Below are 15,476 nucleotides of genomic sequence, written 5' to 3' on the forward strand. Positions count from 1 at the left end.
TAAAAAAAGAGAACAAGACTACATCTTTGGAGCTGAAATGAGTTCACTTTCTCTTTGGAACAACCACAATAAGACAGTTTTTACACTAGTTCAAGCATTTGCCATAAGTTACACTTCATCAGACCAAAAAGAGGGCAGCAAATCATGGAAGTGAAGCATCAAGGAGTCTCCACACTCTGTACTTAATCCATTCAATTTCCTGCTCAAGTAGAATTTCTTCCATTACTGTCAGCCCTTCCAGTCAGCCTAGAGCAGCAGCCTCCTTAGTTTCTTCTGGAAACTTTCCACTTTGGAACCCCCAAAGAGTGGCCAGCAGTCACCAAGGAGGGTTCTCTCCCGCTGTGTGCTTAATGAAACTGGTAGACCGGCAGCTTCCTTCTGGTTGCCATGGAAATGAGCAGGGTCACTGGCCCTCTGAAAACAGAAAAGAACAGCAAGTGCAAGGGCAGGCATTCGGTCCTGCCTCGCAGATTAAACCAGCTGTCAAGGCAGAGTGAAGGATCAGCCAGAGGTCCGGGCAGCAGAGCAACCAGCCTCGCATTGGAACTCCGAGATGTGAGTAATTTCTCTGTTCTTCTTTTTTGAAAAGAATGTCTAGCTTGACAGACGGTTTTTAATAGCTTCAGAATTTCTGCTGCATGACAGGAAAAGTTCTGTGATAGTTTGAAGAGTCACCAAGTTGGAGTCACCTTCTTGTAGTGTTTGCATTTCCTGAACATAAAGCACACTTACAAGTGAGTCATTTTCACCACTAAACACTCCTTAAACTTCCAGGCATGTGAATTGCTCTTTACTGAGATTCTGCCTTTAAAAGGAAATGTTTTCAGTACATTAAGCAAAGAATGAAACGGTCTTCTCATTAGTCCCTAAATAGATAAACTCATTTAGGTTAATATTACGTAACAGATATCTCTGTGGAATCTGGTTTTCTTGTTTCCATGTTGAAAATTTGGCTTTATTTTCCTGTTAGTCTTTAATGCTCAGTAACAAATGAAGGCAGTATCTCTTTTCCTTATCATGATCACAAACAAAACTAGGAATTCTCAAAACATGAGCTTTTATTGTTCCTTTGCTCTGCTTTTATCTAGTGGTATTGAATTTACTGCTTATTTTCACACGATGCATTAGAAAACATAAGAAGACAAGAAACCAAGTTCAGATGAGCATTAACATTTGGATTGGTTAGTTAACTTAAAACAAAAATTGATCCTTGTATTCAAAAGTGAAACAAACATGATAAATATTGTGGTAAAAGGGAAGATGCTGGGGACGTTTTTGTCAAAACCAGTAATCTTTACACTGTCCTGCATATTTTCACTGTTTAATAAGTATGTTTTGGGGCAGGTTTTTTTGTTTGTTTGTTTGTTTTTAGCAATAAGTGTATTGGTGTACACTGAGAAAAGAGTTTCAAAAGAATTGTGCACAGTATTTATAAAAACCTGTCCTTAAAAACTACCCCAAAATATCAGACCTCATTTGCTTGAAATTTTTTTAATGAAAAGAACTATCTTTAGGATATTTTTAGACCAAATAATGCAATGTAGTGCAATATTTTAAAAAAATTCTTTTGAAAGATAAAAAGATTTCTCATTACTTTTTTTTTTTTTAACAAAATTGGGCATTTCGTGAAAATAACAGTTTCAGTAAAGTGTCTATGGAAATGAATATTTTTCAACAGCTGACTTGGATCTCCCAATTTTCTTTTTCCCATCAACATTTTTATTGCTTAAACCTAGTATACAATCCACTTTTAAAATTCAGTCTGATGGATCATGTCTCCATGTGAGTGGAGAGAAGAGACAAACCACACAGTTCTGTGGGTGTGTGACAGAGGGGCAGATGTGCTGAGCTGGGGTTGGAGCAACCACTGATTGCTGCTCATTAGCTGAGCATATGGCAAGCCATCCATGGGAAAGGCTTGAGGAGGGTGCAACCATTGGTTAATTAACTCTTATAAGGATCCGTGTTGAGCAGAAAGGTGCAGTAGCTACATATTTTAGTTGAGGCTTCCCTTTCGCTCACTCTCTGTCTTCGTCCCACATTCCACGACTGTTAACAGAAGCAGCATTCAACCAGTGTTGCCCTTATTTTAAAATCTACGTGTTTCTTAAAAAAAAAAGTGTTCTAATGTCCGTAGGTAACAGAATTCACTTCATTCCTTTTGTATCTTTTGTATCCTATTCATCTAACATGAGGTTTCTATACACACTTTAGCTTGAAGACCACAGAGTCTAGCAATAAATAGAATATGAGCCATGGAATGTCATTTGAGTAGGAACATGACCCTGGGGTGGGAAATAACACTGTAATTTCTACCACGACTTCCTTGAGTAGATTTGGCTGTCTGACTTCAGGTCTCAGTTGTTTCCTTCTGGCTCTGTGACTTTGACCAATCTATTTAACCTCTCTGTGTCTCCATTTTCATATCAGAAAATAATATCTACCTTGATGATTACTGTAAGAGTTAAGTGGCATAAAACATGTAAAGAACTTCAAACAGTACCCGGCACGAAAGAAGCACTTATTAAATGTTATTACTAATCATTAAAAAACACATAGATTTCCTAATTTCAGTCATTTTTCAACCCACATTTCTTATTTGGAAGTCCACTCCCTCTCATCAATTTTCTATAGCTAGCTAGGTTAGCCTTGGGAACTCAGGGCTGAGGGGCAGTAAATGTTGGTGCAGTAAGATGCTGTTACAATAGCATCCTTACCTAGTAGTCTAAACTCTCTTGAGAATCAAGAGCTGTGTATCTGACAAGTTAAGTTGGAGGGGTCTGTTAGCTATTTAGGTGCAGTTAGCAAGTAAGATGCTAGATATATGAGCATGAAGCTCAGGGCAGGGTTCGGGACCTGGTTAATCATCAGCGTACAGATAATATTTAAATCCATGAGTTGGCATGGAGTCACCAAGGGAGTGGATATACATAGAGGAGAGAGCCAGGCACTGAGCCAGGGGCGTGCAACAACCTCAGGGAAGAGGAGATGCCAGCCAGCTACTGGGAAGGAGTGGCCATTGAGGTAGCAAGAAAAACAGGAGGATGTGGTATCTTGGAAGAACAGCAAGTCCTTGCTCAGGAAGGAGGGAGTAGGCAACCATGTCAAATACTGGTGAGAAGTCAAGCAGAATGAGACGAGGAAATTAACCATAGGATTTGGCACCCTGGGAGATGAGAGTCACTGGGAACCTGGTGACAATCACCCCAATAGAGTGACCAGAAGAACAGCCTGAGTAGAGTGGCTAAAAATCTAACACCAACAGGCACTGGGCTCTCTGTATGATTATAGATTTGCTTGCAAAATGCTGTTTTTAAATTTCTTTCATGGTTGACTGATGTGGACCAATAAGAAAAACAGGATTGAGGCAGGCAAGAACTATCATCCATGCACCTAGTTTACTAAAGATTCATGAAAGATCTGAAGACAGTTTAAGAGATGAGGGTGGTTCCTCAGCAGATGAGAAACAGAAAACAGTCCTAGACACAGAGGGCAACATAAGCAGCACGAGGGAGGCCAAACACAAAAGGAGACAATACACACACACACCCCATCAGGACTTGTTCGCACAATATCCCCTGACGCCTCTCCCTTCTAGTTTTGGTCCATTTCCCATAAAAGGATCACTGCTCATTCGCGTCTCTGAAATGCCTGGTCCCCAAGGTTATTAAGGAAGCTGGAATCTTCTCTGTGGCCAGGAGTTCTAAAAAATTCATTTGGAGCCATGCCTAGTCACCACTTCATGGATGTTCAGTTTAGCCCAAATTGTGATGCCCAGATTATGCACTGGAGCTCTGCTCTTGTCACCAAAATAACCATCAATGAGTCATCAATGAGATTAGGAGACATTCTTTTCAAATAAAAGTCTTATTTTAGAATAGCTTTAGACATACAGAAAAATTGTGAACATAGCACAGAGAGTTCCCTACACCCAGCCTCCCCTGTTATTAACATCTTACGTAACTACAGTAATACATTTGTCACCATTAATGAACTAATATTGATACATTATTATTATTAACTAATGTCCATAGTTTATTCCAATTTTTTAGATTTTACTTAGTGTCCTTTTTCTGTTCCAGGATCCCACATTACCTTTAGTTGTCATTCCCAGGAGGCATTTAAAAACACTTAAACATCTTCCAAGGAAGCAGCAAGGTTTAAACTGCCTTTGGTTCCAATATTTATAACTAAAACCACTAAAGGAAAATTTAATTCTTACTTTTCTAAAATCTAATGTTGAATACAGATGAAAGGAAAAAGCTTAAGGCTTACATCTTAAGGAAATAGTTTAAAGTATTTATGGAGTTATAATAATGTACAACTCTAAGTGGAAGGTCTGAATCCCTTTTTATTGTTCTGGAAGCAGGTAATTAAAATATTAAATGTCTGCCAGCATTTTTTTTTTTTTTTTTTTTTGTTTCTCATCTCCTAGCAAAGGGATTACTCTGACTTATTTTCCTTGGCAACCTCACACTCATATAATACAGGCCCAGTAATTTGAGCAAAGCTCTCCCTGAGTTAGTTTTACAAGACTGGATGCTTAAATGTTAGACTGTGGGGAAGTTTGCAGCAGGGGTTATTATAATCCCTCAGCCGAGAGTAATTGGGGCGATGGCTTCTGATGCTCACAAATGTCTGTGAGATCAATATATCTAACTCTGCTCATGATTTCCTTCAGCTTGGGAAGCTGTCTGCAGTGAGGCAGAAGATCAGTGACCTGGAGCCCTGACCTGGGGCCCTGACGTGGGGCTCATGGTCCCCATCCTGAGTGTGTTTTCCCTGTGTCTCCAGCAGATCCACAGAAAAGTTCCAAGACACCTGCAAACTTAGACAATGCTCATTGGTGAAGTCATAAGAGATTGGGGATGTCTCATGGGACTTTTGTGGGACTTTTGCCAGACGTCATTCAATGACCTTTAAGGAGACTCACAGGCAAAGCATAGGACACTGAACTCAAGTGGCCCACCCCCTTACTCATACCCACAATCTGACTCTGCTTCCTCTAGGCTAGGCCATACGCTGAAATTCTTGCTGAAGAAGAATTTTGCTAGTTGACTTGATAATACGATACACTCCACAATTCTAGGAGGTAAAGGGTAAGAGGGGAAGTATAGGATCAATAACATACATCTCTGCCTTAGCTAACGCAGGGATTCACTCGGATTAGAGAAGTATGGAGTGCCTCTGTGTGCCGGGCCCTGTGCTGAGGGCTGGGGAAACCACGGTCAACGGGAAGACCAGGGCTTTGTGATCAGAAACCTGGCTGACACAGCACAGCAAAGGCATTGGGTCCAGCATCCAATAAGCAAATTAGTGGGCGAAATCTGCATTCAGTTAAGTTGAATGATTTCAAAACATAAAATGTCTGCCTTTCAGTTAGTTAATTATCTTAGTCTAGAAGATTTGAGGATTTCAGTTCATTTCTACTGTGAAATACATTTAATCTGAAAGCAGCAATCCAACGGGTACTTGAAGAGATCCTGGCTTCAACAACCAGTAAACACAAATAAGGTTAAATCAACACTAATTGCTTGTATTTGGCTGGCTCATGCTCCCACCTACCTGCCTCCTTCCCACCACCATGTCTACACAATGGAGTCTCCTCTAATCATTTCGTGGGGTCCCTAGGAGGGTCTTACCTGGGGTCCCCAGGAGTTCACAAATGATCCTTCATGTGCCTCTGCCCCTAGTCACCACTGGAGATTGATTCTTGTGCCACTGCCGTGGGGCTCCCTGTTGATTGGCTGCCTGGAGAGCAGTATCCAGGGGCATCCCAGTCTGGCCTCCAGGAGGGGCCAAGTGCTGCCTGCCCTTCATCCCTCACTGTGCCAGAGCTGGGCTGCCCTCAGTGCAGAAGTGGGGAGAATGCCTCTGTCCCCTGCTCATGTCACACTTTGTCACATGGGTAGAAACCACTTGTGCCCCACATCTCAGAGTTCTTGAGAGCTGTCCAGGCAGCCTCTGCCTACAACTCCACTGGACTCAGCCCAAGGCATTAATTAGTCTGGGCTGAGAAGAGACAAGTGCCTTCCCATCCCTCCACTCTTCCTGCCCCAGACCCTCACACATCATCTTGACTCTTCCTTCTTTTTTCTTCAACAATTCCACATATGCAAATAACCACCTGGATCCAGTCATCGCCTGAACTCACGAGTAATGTCTGGATGCACCTGTTTATGCTGGGCCAGATCCAATACAGGGTGACTACTTTATGACAGCCTTAAGCTTGGTACTACAGGAGAACTGAAAGGAACTGAGGACACGGTTACCCTAAGAGCTTATGATCCAGTCTAGCAAGCGTAAAAGGACACATGAAACAACTAGTGAATTCTGCAGGGCTGTGAATAAAGAGGGGCTAGTGTGTTTGGTCCAAAAGCAGTTTTATGTGTTTTGTTGCATTTCCTCATAATTTCTTATTCATTTCCTATCACTACTGTAACAAATTCACACAAACTGAGTGGCTTAAAACAACACAGATTTATTCTCTTACATTTCCGGAGGTCAGCAGTCCAAAGTCAGTCTGACTGGGCTCAATTCAAGGTGTTGGCAGGGTTCATCCTGGAGACTCCAGGGGAGAATCCATTCCTTGCCTCTTCCAGCCTCTAGAGGCTCCCGGCATTCCTTGGCTTGTGGCCATATCACTCCAATCTCTGCTTCTGTTGTCACTTTGCCTTTTTCTTCTCTGTCTCCTTCTGAATCCCTTTTAGCAGGACCTTTGTGATTACATTGGGCCCGTCCAGATAATCCGGGATAATCTCCCCATCTCAAGATCTTTAATTTAATCACATCTGCAAAATCCCTCCCGCTTTGTAACATTCACACGTTTTAGGGATTAGGGTGTGGACATCTCTAGGGGCCGTTATGCAGCAGGCACAGCAGGAGACCAGAAGGAAAGTGTTTTGATCACATCCTATACTCCTGCTGTCTCTGTAAACGTTTTACATACATTCAGATTGGCAGAAATGGGAACTGGACAATTCTTTGCATCTACCAGACTTGCTTACTAAGTTTCAAGGCTTCCCATTTCCCCAGAGTTTACAGGAGGACATTTGTAAATTGGATTTGTTTGTTTAAGGAAAAATGACACAAGAGGCCTTTTTTGTTTTATGCTGAGCCTGTTCTCCATTCAAATTTTCAATGCAAGCGGTGCATTAAATGAACTGTTACTTTAGATTTTTGGCGGGGGGTGGCTGGCTTTTGGGGTGCTCTAATCGCATGCTAATATGTTCCTGTCATCACTGTGATTCTGACATTACAAAATATCATAGTTTATGAACAGGACTTTAGTACTCTGTGTATTATAGTTACTTATAAGTAATAGTATAATACTTACGACTAGCACTGATAGACTGTATACACTACCACATGCATTTGCTTTAATCGTATTCTAACCCTGTGTGGTAGGTATTATCATCTCCACGCCATATTGAGAAAAATGACTCAGAAAGGCTCTCTGGCCCCAAGATGCCCCAGTGAGTTGAACACGAACAATCACAAAAATACTTTACATTGTGTCTCCTGAAGGCCCAAATTGCATGCTTGACGCTAATTTTGACGCTAAATTCCAACTTACGGAGACATGAACTTTTACTTCCTCTTTTTCTAGATAAGGAAATAAATCAGACGATAGCAGTTTAGGTCCTGCTGCATAAATCAAACAAGAAACCGATCACATCAGAATCACAGTGAACCCAGCTTCCTGCCTCTCACAATGAACTGTGTAAACCTTGATGAAAGGGTAGTGATCTTCGTCAACAGAGACTGTAAAGGCGGTGACTTCAGAATCAGACACTTGTTAGGGCATGTGAAAATCCAGTGGCTTGTCCCGGGGTCAGGGAGGGTGCTATCATGGAATGTGAGGAAGCAAGCAAAGACAACACTTACCCCAGTAAGAAAACACTGGGGAGAAACTCAAGTTAACTTAACTTTCAACATTATAAGCTTTGATATATTAAACAACAAGAATATCACTCCTCTTTTAAATATCATGTTACGTAGTGTTTCTCTCTAACCTACCTCCTGCAGTGCACTTGTGGAACAGAGCCAAGGAAAAGAAAAGTGCTAATAATCCTTTTTTCAAAAATCCTTCTCAACCGTGAGCATCTTACGCACATAATACAGAGTAGCCAACATTTCCTCCTTGGCCTACGTGGGAAGGGTGATTGCCTAGCCATGAAAGTGGGAACTGGACCTGAGAACCCTGACTGCTCAATTCTGGGTCCTAAAGAGGAGTCTCGACCCCACACTTGCCCTGTACTTCTATTTAACCCTTGCTATCCCTCTAACAAGGAGCAAGGTAGGGATAAGGCTTAAAGTGCAAATACCCTTGGGTGAGAATGTGCTTACTTAAATCTGTATTAAGGTTTAACAGCGGTATCAGACCCCTACTGGAGAGTGAGTTTGTAGACCCGGGCATCTGGAAAGAGTAGATAGGGGATGGCCAAAGGGACAGCAGGGCAGGAGCCTCGACCTCATTCTACCTCCTCAATCCTACTCTCTTGGTCTTCTCTGTCCTTCAAGGATTCCAGATATTAAAACAGATTTATCTGGAGAGCCTGGAGTTAGAAGGAGCCAGCAGATGGAGAGCGATACACCTTCAAAGAAAATGCCAAAGAAAAGTATTTTCTTACTCAGAACTCATTGTCCTCTTGTCTGTACGCCTCTCATTCCATCTCTACCTGGCACCTAAGTGAACTTCTTAAGCACAGATGCAGACAGGTCTCCCTGCTTACAAACCTTCAGTGCTGCTTTTTTGCCTCTTGCAGGGGCCTTCCAAGGGGGTGTGTTCATCCAAGGGAGTACACACGCCGTGCCAGTGGTGTAGGACTGAAAATACTCAAACTTTGATTTTTATTTTTTGTCTCAAATATTTAAGATTCTACTCTTTGTGTATTGTTTACAATGTAGAGAAGTATGGCATTTCATATAACCTTAAAAATAAAAGAAATTACATCTATTGGAGTGGGTTTTTATTGACGGGGTGAAGATCAGGAGTTTGTAGTCAAAACCCCTTAGCGTGGCCGGCACAGTCCCCCGTCTACTCTGCCCTGCCTCTGCTCCCAGCCTCAGGGCCCCCGAGACACGACACACCAAGTAATCTAGTCTGAGATTTTGCCCAAGTGACTCCTCTGTCGACAGCATCTCAGCTTTCCTCACCCCAACCCCTCTCTGCTCAGCCCAAACAGCATCCTCTTTGGGAGTCTTTCCTATTACTTCGTGTCTAACACTCGATCTGTGTCTTTAATAAGCACTCAGCACTCACATCGCGTTATAATCAGTTGCCCAGCTGTTTGTGCCCAGAGTACACATGGAAGTTCTTTGGGCGACCCATTAGATCCCTGGGGTGAGCGAGGCCATCAGTGTTAGCAAGCAGGGGGCACCCTTTGGATAAAATACACTCCAAACATGCGGGGACACGTCTCACTTTGTGGGATGCACCCACGATTCCAAATTGTCTCTTTTTCAGGAATTCCTCTTGTTTTCACTGCCTCTGAATCTTTGAGGATTTTTGCAGGGACACACTTTGGGGATTGCATTTGTGAGGCACTCCCTTGCCGAGCTCCCTCAGTCTTGGCTTCAAAGTGGGTTTCTTGGGATGCCAGAAGCCGACTTTCCTCTGCCTTTCCTCCCCAGGCAGCAGCTCAGAATTACACTGCAGACCGTCTGCTTCTTGCTGGAGCATTTCATCAGTTTCGGGTCCTGTTATTTCTCTAATTTCTTCAATTGAGTCTTTTCCTTAATTGCCTTTCCACTTAAAAAAAAACTCCTTTCTAATTTCAAATTAAACTTACTTCTGAATTAAAATTCGAAATCACTTTTGATTTTTAATTGTTGTAAGGATTTGGAGAGTGGCCCTCTATTTTCCCACAATCATATTTCTTGTCTTTTGTGTTAAGACTATAGAGTTCAAAACATCATTATTCATGGTATTTCAAAACTGTTTTGGGCAAATGGTCCAAACGCTATCCTCCCACTGACACAGTATCTCCTTACTAGTAATATCTTCTTATAAACAGAACTAGTTCAGTTTGAAACATTCCTTTTGGAGCCAAGTATAAACATTATCTAAATTTTGGGTGTAATCCTAGATTGAGAAGGAATCTGTGTGGAATTTGTTTTGAAGTCACTGATGTCTGTATCTGCTCAATTCAGGAATCTTCGCTTTCATGCTAGTATTACTTGCTATCAAGATTTCTCCAACTGCAATATAAAAATTATATTTGAACTGAGTCTGAATAGGAGCTCTGGTTTCTAAACAAGCTCAGTGACTTAGTGGTCAAAGATTTAATGATCATACCTGGCTTTCAGCATCTTGCCTGAAAAGTTTAGGTGGACTGACACCCCCTGAGCTTTGGTCATGGTTGCAGAAAGTCATTCATTGTATCTCACAACCTCAGTATGTCAGGCACATCTAGTGCCCACCGGTACCCATGTTCTCCTCTCCTCTCCTGGCACAGTTGCTGGACTTTATTTCCAAGCTGCCTGTAATGAGGTGGTGCCACTTGGCTGAGTTCTGGCCCATGAAATGCATGTAGAAAATACTGTGGAGGACCTGAGGGCCTTAGAAGTTGGTATAAAAAAAAAATAATAAAGCTTGAATCCCTGAATGATTGCGTGGAGCAGAGCATACCCTCCCCCACCCACCAACGGCATCACACTGTGATGTGAGGGAGGAATTAACCTTGGCCGGTCTTTCACGGCGCATTTATTCATTTGTGGGCAGATTCCAGCACGGCATAAGTAGCGTAGGAACAAAGCCATCTCGCTCCCCCTACCCCTCACTATGCCCCTGCCCCTGGGGATGTGAAGCATATTAGGAAACAGTAGGCAAATCTCAATGATGGAGCTCACAAAAAGCTGGGATGCTGAGAAAATGATGTGTCATTTTCAAATCAGAGGATTCCAGCCCAACAGGACCCCTGGATTCCCAATGTCCCACTGCCACCTCTGCCATCCCCATAGCCTGTCAATCTTTCAGTCCTAATTTTGGATATTTCAAATGCTGCTTACTCTATACTAATTACATCAATATCTTCCTTTTATTTTTCCCACTGAAGAAAATATTTCTCTAATCAGATATTAGTTCCTCTATGAACTTTGCCACTGCCAGGCAGTCCTAGGTGCAGACTTAACATCTCATGCAAGTTATGATTATAATTATTATCACATTACACTGTGATTATTGGTTCCAATGTCTCTTTGACTGGGGTATAACCCCTCATGGAGCTCTGATTGGCTTTATTTTCTCTGTTTCTGGCACAGAGTCTAGCACAAAGCAAGCGCTCAACAAATGTTTATTGGATGAATGAAAAAGGCACAGTTTACCAAATGTCAGGGTACCAAGACTCTGTTAACTGTTTGTTACAGAAATCCCAATTCAGATTGGCTTAAGTAGGAAAAAAAAAAAAAAACTTGGCTCATATACTTTAAAAAATCAAGGAAGATTGTCAGGTATGGCTTGATCTGGGTGCTCAAAAAAAAAAGAGTGTTAGGAGTATCTCTCCATTTCTTGTCTCTGTTTTCCTCTGTATTGGCTTCATTCTCAGATAAGCTCATACAAGGCAGTCACCAATAGATTCATATTTCCCTTCTACAAGCTGAGAAACCCCCAGAGAAAAAAGTCTCTTTCCGAGTAGTGCCCCCACTACCACGGGCAAGGGCAGATCAAGTGTCAGGGACAAGGTGAGGGATCTGCACCCGTTCTGCTTATGCTGTGCTGGAATGTGCCCACAAATGAATGGATACGTAGTGCAATGAGGGTGTTCACAATCCATGTTCAACAAACCTCAAGAAAGAAATCCAAGGTGAAACTGAAGGAAAAAATGTCCAACTAGCATCTCCATGGAAACCGCATAAACTGGTTACCAGGGATATTTGTCCCACCCTGTACCCCTTCATGAGGCTTCACATATCTGGCCTCCCTGTTCTGGCCTTCGAGCTCCCTGATGTCCAGAAGGCAGGGGCCCCCCTGAGGTCCAGCCAGCAGCTGGACATCTGGGAAGTTGCTCACAAATCCCTCTCATTCTAGGAAATCCAGCTGCACTCATTCCTGGAAATCCATGTCCTTTTTCCTTCTTACCCCTTTTCTTCTTCCATGCATGCCTCTGAACAGCATCAGCACCTAAAGAACGAGGGAGACACGTCTGTCACCAGGTTCCAGCTGATGTATAGATGCCTGTCCCTTCCTTTCCCTCTAAGGCTGGGATCAGAGCAGGCCAACGGCAGTATTCCTAGTTCTGGGATGATGGGGTTACCGGGACAGGAAGTCCTAGAAACCTCCAGTGGAATCTGGGACAGCTGATCATCTAAAATTATCTTGTAATTAATAATTAAGCACTGTTCCTCACCAAGGTGGGTAGTCACCACCACATTCTAGCACAATGTCAAACAAGCCTCTTGTTCCGGGAGAACTCTGGCTCTACGTGTTTCTCAAAGCCCTTTTTTGTCACAAAATGAACCAATGAATAAATCCTTTAAGAGAACCCTGTGCCAACTTCAAAATAAACACAACACACTATAAAACACCTTATCTGGTCCCCTGAATGGACTTCACCTATCTCTCTGCTGTGATCCTGTATCTAGGTGTACTTTCAGGAGAGACTTTCTCAGTCCAGCTTTATTTGTCTTTCCCTTTGCATAAGAGTCCTTGGAGGGCAGGGTCCAGGCTTTGTTCATTTCTGTTTCTTCCACTTGGCCTTGGCATACAGCACATGCCAAGTGCTATCTGACTCCTGTCTTTGCCTCCCTCTCCCTCCCTACTGTTGCAGCCCCTTGATCCTCACATGCAGGCCTGGCCTGCCTTGGACTCTGGAAGCAGAATCAAGTCCCTAAGAACAGAAGCTCCGTAAGCTCATGGTCTTACTCTAGGCTATATCCCCAGGGCCAGCAAAGTGTCTGCCTCCCAGTAAACTCCCAATGAGCGTTTGTTGAATGAATGAATGAATGACACTATGATTACCCTGAACCAATGTCTCAGCTTCTGTTCAAGTTTACTTGGCAGAGCTGGGTTTTAATCTCCCTGTGCTCCAGCCATCAGCTGATGAACTCAGGCTGCCTGCCTGTCTGCCTGACCCCAGCATTTTCAGCCCTGCTTGCCTTGGATTTCTTTTTTTTAAAAAATATTTTATTTTATTTATTTTGTTTGTTTGTTTTGAGGGGGTAATTAGGTTTATGTATTTACTTATTTTAATGGAGGTACTGGGGATTGAACCCAGGACCTCGTGCATGCTGAGCACACACTCTACCACTGAGCTATACCCACCCCTCTGCCCACCTTGGATTTTACATCACCTTGCTTTGCCACCTTGTAGCCTCATCTTGCTCTCCAAGTGCTACAAGTCTGCCTAGCCCCTTTCCTGCTGTCACCGTCTTCTTTGGACATGTGTTTAATTCCTTGGACTGACCTTTCCACTTTCCATCAATCCCTCCCTACCACTCTTACTGCCAGGGCCCCATCACTAGCTCTGTACTGTCCTAGTTGGACACCTCATTCCAAGTATCTTGTCTTGCCCACTACTAGACATATAGATGCACTGAACTGTATTGTTTGGTCTCTTCAGTCATCAGCTAACTCAGGGGAAATTCAATTATTTTTGCAAAGCTGAAATCTGGTGCCTTATTTCATAATATGTGCCTTATTCCAACACTCCATAAAAGAAGACTGCACATCTATTATATGCCAGGCATTGTAGGGCAATTTCCCCCCGAACTGGACATTGGTGTTGCTTTTTAAATCATGCATGCATTCCTACCTTATTTAGATCATTTAACAGTGCTTATATATTGCTTACTACAGTATGTTCTTTGATTAAAATCAGTTCATAAAAGTTGTTCTGGGAAAGGAGTAGATAAATCAGAATCATTGTGACTAACTGGTGTGTGATTAGTCTTCTCACTGTCCAGTAACACAGTTAAAATCAACTCTAATACTGGTCTAGGAGACCAGGAAAAGTATGACTGGATTAATATGATTGAGGAGAGTATGTTTGTCTAGTTAGAAACTGAAGTTTACCATTAACTAAATGTTTCACTGGTATTCATGCTGAATTAACAGGTAGCACGTGGGTAACTGAATCCAACAATGAACTGTTTGTCTGCTGAATTCCAGGAAGTCAGATATCGAGGAGGAGGAGGGAACGTGCATGTTTAAGGGGTAGACAGGTACTCAGCGCTGGTAATGGGATGTTTGGAGGGAGGATGTACACATTCAAATCACTCCGAATTCCTGCCCACAGACAGGATGCGGTAGGTCTCGTCTCTGGCATCTGCTCTTGCTTGCTTGTTGGTGTGTTAGCCTTCCCACCAGCAGACATCGTGGGGAGTCTCATAGCTCAGGTGAGCAGAGACCAGGGAGCCGGCTGCTGCCTCTAAGGAGACTCTGAGAAACGAGCACTGCCTGCACTTGGGCTCCCAGTCTTGCCTGCCTTTGCTAGGACCGCAAGAGAGAAAAGCTTATGACGGGTTACTTGGGGGGCTCCCTTTCCATAAGCTGCACATTTCTAATGAGAGGCTGTGATAACAAAGCTGCATTTTTGCTTGCAGGAGAGTTCCAATGAACTGGCTCATGAAGGGGAAACACAAGCACGCCGGCCCACGCTGAGACAATAATGGCACTGCCTTCCGGTCGCAGCCTCCTTCTGATCGGGGCACTCGGCATCTTTGCACTCGAATGCTTCCCAAGAGCTCGGAGGAACAGCACGCTAATTTTCACGAAGGAAAACACCATCCGGAACTGCAGCTGCTCTGCGGACATCCGGGACTGTGACTACAGTTTGGCCAATCTGATGTGCAGCTGTAAAACCGTGTTACCTTTTGCGGTTGAGCAAACTAGCTACGATGATCATCTGACCATCTGGTTCACAGACACAACTGCACTGGGCCTCCTGTTGAACTTCACGCAGGTCAGGGACCTGAAGCTTTCTCTGTGCAGTGCGACCACTCTCCCCACTGAGTACCTGGCCATTTGCGGTCTGAAGAGGCTTCGCATCAACACGGAGGCCAAGCGTCCCTCCCCAGAGCAGAGTTTACTCATCCACGATGGTGGGGAGAGCGAATCCAGTGAGAAGCCCGTGTTGCCACATGAAGGCTGGCAAAACTGTATGTATATTTCCTTCTTAGATATGGCACTTTTCAACAGGAACTCATCCTTAAAATCATATAGTATTGAAAACTTTGCCAGCACGGCCAACAACTTCCCCTACTTTTCCTACTTTAAAACCTTCCCAATTCTAAGCAACAAAAGCTATATTGTCACATTCATTTACTAACATCGTAGCTGTGTCCGACCCCCGGGAACTCTGGCACACCATGGATCATTTCAATAAGGAATCTGTGAACAAGGTCATGGGTATTCCTCTGGGCAACTTCACTCCTCCCCCAGCCCCCATTCACACACAGCCAGCCCCCTCTGCCCCATCTATGCTCATCCATGGTTGCTGTTCTGAAAGACAAAATAAAAAGAATCAAAAAACCTA

General features: G+C 43.3%; 1 protein-coding gene across 1 annotated transcript; it reads left to right on the forward strand.

Annotated features, from left to right (window-relative positions):
* Positions 1 to 14,089: 14,089 nt before the first annotated feature.
* EPCIP (exosomal polycystin 1 interacting protein) lies at positions 14,090 to 15,476 on the forward strand. Its single transcript, XM_010956575.3, has 2 exons — positions 14,090 to 14,247; positions 14,545 to 15,476. The coding sequence occupies exon 2, from the start codon at positions 14,610 to 14,612 to the stop codon at positions 15,267 to 15,269; it is 660 nt and encodes a 219-aa protein (XP_010954877.1). The 5' UTR covers positions 14,090 to 14,247; positions 14,545 to 14,609; the 3' UTR covers positions 15,270 to 15,476.

This window comes from Camelus bactrianus, chromosome 1 (genome assembly GCF_048773025.1).
Source record: "Camelus bactrianus isolate YW-2024 breed Bactrian camel chromosome 1, ASM4877302v1, whole genome shotgun sequence".
Classification (NCBI taxonomy): domain Eukaryota; kingdom Metazoa; phylum Chordata; class Mammalia; order Artiodactyla; family Camelidae; genus Camelus; species Camelus bactrianus.